This window comes from Erithacus rubecula (assembly GCF_903797595.1).
Source record: "Erithacus rubecula genome assembly, chromosome: 5".
In the NCBI taxonomy this organism is placed as follows: Eukaryota; Metazoa; Chordata; class Aves; order Passeriformes; family Muscicapidae; genus Erithacus; species Erithacus rubecula.
The window spans coordinates 4,535,152-4,542,171 of record NC_136687.1 but is presented as its reverse complement, the minus strand read 5'-3'; the positions used below and the strand labels follow the sequence as shown (position 1 = coordinate 4,542,171).

The following is a 7,020-nucleotide window of genomic DNA, read 5'->3' as shown; positions in this document are numbered from 1 at the left end:
AGCACGGGCTGGTCACCACAATCTGACCTTTGGAAAGTGTCCCTGAGCTGCCACATGCTCTCCCACTTGCCAAATTCCTCAGCAGATGAGGTGGCTTCCAGATTTCAGCACTTACTGGCAAGCTTCAAGTGGTTTGTCCAGAAAGGCCCAGAGTGATTACAGATCTCTGGGAACTGTGTTGTGGCCATTCCTGGTTACTGGCCCACACAAGCAACATGGGAACCAGTGACCTGGGAAAACAAACTTTTTTGCTCCCTGCCTTCTAATATTTAGCTTTGCTTTTCAGATGAAATAAGAACTAATTTCTATTCGTATCCATTCTCACTGCCCAAACTAGGATTTTTTAAATCATTTACTGAGAAAAACAAGCCTTTTATTATGATTTATTGGACTTGAACATAGCTTGCATTCCAACTCCTGAGCAAATAGAAGCTGATTCACTGTTACCAACACACTGAAAACATCCGTTATCTCTGTCTTAAAGGTAACAAATCTGCATCAGCAAGTGGGTGTGAACCACAGAATTGTTTGGGTTGGAAGGGACCTTAAAATGTCACTCCAACCCTTTGCCATGGGCAGGGACACCTTCCACTAGACCAGGTTGCTCAGAGCCCCATCCAGCCTGGCCCTGAGCATTTCCAGGGATGGGGCAGCCACAGCTTCTCTGGATAGCCTGGTCCAGTGGCTCACCACCTCCACAGGGAATTTCTCCCTTACACATTCAGTGAAGCTTATATCCTTTAGATTTCCAGGCAGATTGATCACTGTTATTAATGGGCATAAAGAAAGGGAGAACATTTGGAAGTTATTTTTTCTTCTCTCGTTCCTCCCATGTTTTCATGGCATTGGGATATCCTGGCACCTTGAAGTGCAGCAGGCAGCTAAGAGAAGGGAGAGTTCCCTTCCTCAGCTTTTTCAATCATCATCTCCTCCTCTCTACAAAATCACATCTACTGCTCACTCTTTGGGGTTCTTTATGACAAAAGCAACTCTCATTTGTCTGTTGCAAATAATCACAAAGCAACAAGAGCCCCACCCATTACTGCAGCCATTTTGTTTGGAGGTAGGCAGCTCACACTTCCTCAAAAAGCACTTTTTGTACTTTTTTTTGTACTTTTTGGTGAGAGCAATGAGTGCATGGAGGAAAAAAGGCACTTTAAAAGAAAAGATCTAGATGCACAGAGGCTCATGGGATGTGAAAAAAAAAGTAAACTTTTCTAACCACATGAAGCAGGACTTTTTCTTGCTCACACCAGGGATTAAAAGCAATTGCTACCTCAGCTGTTTCTCCTTCACTGTCCATTTATATGCCAAAATATGTACCTTTCTCCAGCCTTGGAGCTATGGCCTCTCATCTGAGGTCATTTTTGTCCATGAACAGGGACAGCCACCTACTTCCTTCTTCTATCTATGACACTGTGTTTGAGACTTTCCCACAATGACAATTCTTTCAGTACAATCAGAAACAGGCTGTGGATCCTGGTCTATGCCAATATTTTAAAGGCAACTCAACACTGAAAGGCAAAGTTAGATTATCCTCAGGCCATAGCCTGAGCCCATTTTCCCAATCAGTGTTACTGGGAGCAGCACTGACTAACCACTTCACATGAGTGAGTTATTTAGATCAAACTGTTTTGAGCACCAAGGGATGCCACATCTCCAGATAGGAAATGCAGCACAGACACTTCACTGCAGGACTGTGAACACACCTTGGGGATCCCACAACAAACAGTCTGTACCAGTACAGATGTAACCTGGAAGTAAAAGCCTTTTTGTACAACATTTGTTCTTTCCCAACTCTTTGCTAAACTGTACCCAACTGAGTGTCTCATGATATTTTGCTGAATGACATTTTTGACAACTACAAAGCAGGTGCTAAGGCTGGAGCAAGACACAAGGAAGTCTTTTACAGAGATTTCTGAAGTGAAACTGGACACCTGCTGGGTTAATGCATTTGTTAAGCTTCAGTGGAATTGGCAGGACATGTGACACGGTTCTAAGGGGCTCAGGCAGAACAGAGTCAACCAAGAGACTCCACAGAGGCTCTTTCACATCCCTAAATCAACATCTCCCACTATCTGATCTGATCCCCTCAGTGCAAGAGGCCCTCCTCTGCTCTGGCACTCCCACCATGCAGAGGTACCAGGGAGAATAACCAGGCACTGAGATCTGCTAGAAAACTTGCCTAGATGGCAGTGAGCAAACTCCAAAGAACTTTAACTACTTGTGTGCAGTGCATCCTGATTAAAAGAGAATATATAAATTGGTCTGATTTCTGAGGAATAGCAAACAGCCCTAGGCCACATGATTTTAACACCATCAGAGTGAAAAGTGAATTCCCCTTGGTAACACAACAACACAATAGGGCATTCAGAATATATCTTTGCAATTTCTTTTATTAAATATCCTCTTTGAGACAGAATATTTAAGCAAAAATAGTTTACAATCTCTGTTTTGATAATTCTTACAGGAGTCTTTTGCTTAGTTGCTCAGGTTGGCATTTAAGGAATAAATCTTTAGCAAAAGCTGAGTCTCTCACTGTGTGAGATCTGTTCTACCCAAAGAAGTTAAAAGAGGCATTGGAAAATGCCTATAGAAACTGTGAAAACTCTGAATTCCACTCTTCAGGTAAAAGAAATTTAACTGTGTCACAGACACATTCTTCTTAATAAATGAAGCAGCAGAATAGGAAAATGCATCCTCTAAAATTTATACAAGTTCATGTCAGTGCACCCAAGTGCAGCAAAAGAAGAGAAAATGCCTCGAGCACAAATGTTCCACTGCAGTGTTGAGGTTCAGCACAGGAGTGCCCAGCCACACCTGCCAGTTTGGAATGCTATTTCCAGCACTGGAAATTTGTCATGTTAATGACCACATGGAAACTGGCACTACCCACTCTGATGGGACTCTGCACCATAAAAGCCATAAACAGATTAAACAGCATAAACAGATTCTGCTTCCACTTCTGCCTGCCAGAACTGCTGCACAGCCTGAGACCCAGACTCAGACTGGCTTGTGCATTTTATTCTTTTCTATGTGAACAAATAACCTCATTTTTTACATTGATGAACAGTAAATAAGTGTTTCTTTGGATCAAGAGATAACTCCTATAGTCATTAAATAGATAAGGCTCATTGGGTATCCAGATAAAGAAACCTGTTGGCACAGGGAGATGCCTGGAGGCTCAGCAGGTGCCCTCACTGTGCAGCTGTAAAGCAATGCAGCTCTCAGATGAACATTTCAATCAGATCCCTCCACCAAACACTATGTCAGGGGCTGCTTGAGGTCAAACAAGCCAGTCCCTCCTTTGACAACTTTTCCAACCACCAGGCAGGCCGAGGGGGAGCGCAGCTCATCGTGGGCACCTGCAACACAATGCAAACAAATCCTGTCAGGAGGTTCCCAAAGGTGTCTCCAAGGTCAGTGCTGGAAAGAAACCATTTTGGTTTATGTGCAAGAAACCATCTGGGTCAGCACCCCCAGGTTCAGAAAGGTTCTGCCACCTGCTGTTCACACTCAATTGGGATTTCTGGGAGTTAAGAGTCCAGAACTCTTCCTACCCCTCCTACAACAACTGTTATCTCATCCCCATCTTTGGTCCAAGCAAATAATTAGGCCACACATTACTAAAATCTCCTGATTCCATATGGAAAGACAAAACAGTCTGAATTCTAAGAGAACACAGATTTGACCTTTCAGTGAACACAGCCTGGTGGCTACATAGATGACTAAAAAATACATGTCAGAAAAATTCCCTTGTCATTGCTGCCTTTTTCCTTTGTTAGCATGAATCCTTTTGATGTGTATTTTAAATCCTTCTGGCTAGATATGAAGAGAACTTTTCAGTAGAGAGACATTCCATGAATTCCTCTCATTTTGTGGTTACTCACTGTAGCGAAATAGTGTCACAGAAATTTGGAAGCACTCCAGATGACATGTCTGGCTGGGATTGTTTTGCTTCCACTGTTTCTGTAAGCATTCAGGCTGTTTTTCATTCATCCTAACTACAGCAAGCTGAAAGTTTATCACTGGAGCAGCAGGAAATTTGAAATAAAATTGTTAAACTGCTGCTAAGATTGGTTATCTTTATTCCACTGAGCAAAATGTACTCAACTTTCTGTAATGCAGAGGGTGGGGGCATGAGCATACAGAGCACTGTGTATGGCATGTGCTCACTGCTCTGATCTCAGCCACAGCTGGATCATTAAATAGCTGCTCCTAAATGTGTTTCAGCTGAAGAAAAAAAAAGCCCCTTTGTTAGATGGTTAAACAGGACAGTAGTGCTGCCCTGTTTGCTCATGTGATGTTAACAAAGAGTCATTCTCTGAGCAAACAGCCCAGGGGATCTCACTGCTGATGCAGTTTGTTCCCTGCACAAGGAGCCCTGCTGAGCAGCCTGAGCTCCAGCAGCCCTGCTCAGCTCAGCTGGGCACATCCCCACAAATCTCCCCCTTTCCTTCCTGCTGCTCAGGGCATCAGCCCCAGGCTCCCTCAGAGTCTCTTCAACTGTGCAGTCAAGTTATCAGTTACATTAAAGCAAATTAGACCCAGGCTGCTGCAATCCCCATTAAGACTTTGATTTCCAGCGTGGTGAAATCATTAACTCTCTCTGCTTGTAATCAGTGCAGTTCCTGCCAAGCCACCCTGCCCCTCTGTCAGCATGCACTGAATGTCTTTATTCATAATATTATCCATACATTACATTTCACTGGCAAAATCCTCCTCTGATTTCATTTCTAAGTCAGTATGCAATACAACACAAATCCAGAGAGTCAAACTGAGAAACACCTCTTCTATTTCACCCTGGATTTATAATTTTCCTTCACAATTTTCAGATTAATTATGCCAATTGTAACCAATGCTATTAATGAAAACCCCATCTTTCTTCTCAGGAGGGGTATAAAACAGCATTTGCAAAAAGGAATTCAGTGACAGAAGTATTCCTGGTATCAGTGTAAGGCAGTTTAAGACAGGAGCTGAAGACATCATGTTGAGAGCTCTCCCCATTTGGAAGGACATAGCACAGCAGCATCTGACTGGTAAGTGACAAAAACCAGGTTAATTTGCTAAAAGTATCAAAAGGCTGAGATCACAGAAGTTGTCAAATGACAGACTTAAAGCACAAGGGTTTTTTTACAGAAGGCCTTAAATGTAGATGGCTAGTGCTGCTCCAAACATCCTAAATGATCCACACAGCCATGTGATCTCTACACCTTCCAGAGGGCAGGAGGACACTCTTGGGAATCTCAAATGGCACCAGTACCATTAGACAAATGAGTCTGACTGTGTTTGAGGAAAAAAAGCACAGATAAAGTGCTAAGTCAAAGTAACAGCCAGGAGGTCTGTCCTCAAAATAAAGTGCTGGAAAAATAGTAAAAGGCTGGAAAAGATACAGAAAGTTATAACATGGGCATAAAGAAGATAATTTTAATAGTAAAGACAGAAAAAGGCAGATCTAGTAGTCTGTTATAAAGCTTAGCTATAACAAATCTTAACAGCCTTAAGGTTTGTTGTAAAAATGCCCATCTAATTCTTACAGAAAGTAGTCACAGACCCCACAAATTACATGTGGGAGCTGGCTTTATTTAAGCTGACGGAATTTTACTAAAAACATCTGGAACATTTTCCTAGGCAAGGGCTTAATTAAAATTTCTGCCTCTGGCATTTTTTCTAATGCAATTATGCATTACTCAAAATACTGGAAAGTTACAACAAAAACCAAGCACATGTGAAATGCTGCAGCAAGAGATCTCAAACTAAACCACTTACCCATCATTGTTGCTTCCTTCAAGAATTTGTAGCTGGTTTCAAAGGTCATCTGTTGCAGAGGGGAGGAGTTGGACTGAATTCCAATTCTATTGAGTGGTTTATAAATTCCTTCAAAGCACATGTAATCTGCCACAAGTGAAAGGTGTCGAGGGTCTACCACAATTCCTTAAAACACAGGGAAGACCAATCATCAGAGCATTCAAGGGCTAAGTCTGGGAGGCTTTTTAATCAAATCAGGTCTAAAACAAACCCCTTGAATTCAAATATCTCTATTACATTCTTCTGGCAGTGTCTCTCTGGCTTAACTGCTCCCCTCAAATATCCAAGAGAGGCAGACCTCACTCTAATGCAAAACAGCATCTCTCCACATTGAAATTAAAAGAATGGGAAACTGCAATGTCAGGAATGCTGTAAGGCAGCAGAGTTTCTCTACATAAAACCAGCAAATGTCTGCACCCTCCTTGTTTCCACAGAAGGGGATCACACATCCAACCATCTGGGAGGGACAGAGCTCTTGCCCCTCACCTGGTGGCCTGGATTAGCTGGGCCCCAGAGTCAGAAAGGCTCTGATATCCTCTGTGTAAGACATCAGGCATTCACAGAAACCCAGTTTAGGCTAAAAAAAAAAAGCACTTATTCCTAAATAACACTTGTGGTCTCAGTGTAATGGGGATCATTAACAGCTCTGTCAACATTTACTGAGCAGTTCTTGAACAACTTGAAGGTCAGACCATTCTGGGCTGCCAGCTGGCAATTCTGTTTGACCTAACTGCTTGCTAAAATCCCCACTGTATTAATCTTCCCTATTTTCAATAGTTCATTTCATAGCAAGACTCCAGTGAGTGAGTGCCTATGAAGTCATGCAGCCTCCCCAGGCTGGGCTGAATCATCTCTCTGAGAGAACATCATTCAGACAATGCAGTGCAGCTATTTTAGGGAAGATATAAAAACTCAGGAGCCTAGATTCCCATCATTAAAAAAGCAAAGTGAAGTAAGATTGATCCTACTCTCAGGCCACTGTACAAGTTGGCTTCCTCAGAGATTAATAATTAATTGGTCTGAAACTTGAAGCTTGCAAAAAATGTACCAGAATGGAGGAACTCTGTGAAGGGGGAATAAATTCAACCTCACCTATTTTCTACTGATTAAAAGAAACCTAATAATTAACTAACAAGGTCTTCACAGAAGACTCTAAAATCATTAAAACAATGGAAAACCTGCAACCTAAAAATAGGCACATAAATGAAAAGA

At 42.2% G+C, this 7,020-nt stretch overlaps 1 protein-coding gene across 1 annotated transcript in view; it reads right to left on the bottom strand.

Moving 5' to 3' along the window:
- Window positions 1-2,369: 2,369 nt before the first annotated feature.
- POLR1A (RNA polymerase I subunit A) overlaps window positions 2,370-7,020 on the bottom strand; it is a 28,964-nt gene continuing 24,313 nt past the window's right edge. Inside the window, exons 33-34 of the mRNA XM_079306033.1 lie at window positions 5,770-5,934; window positions 2,370-3,365 (exon numbers count right to left, since the gene is read on the bottom strand). Of these exons, the coding sequence (XP_079162159.1) occupies window positions 3,265-3,365; window positions 5,770-5,934 (266 nt within the window). The 3' untranslated portion in view covers window positions 2,370-3,264. The remainder of the gene's footprint in view (window positions 3,366-5,769; window positions 5,935-7,020) is intronic.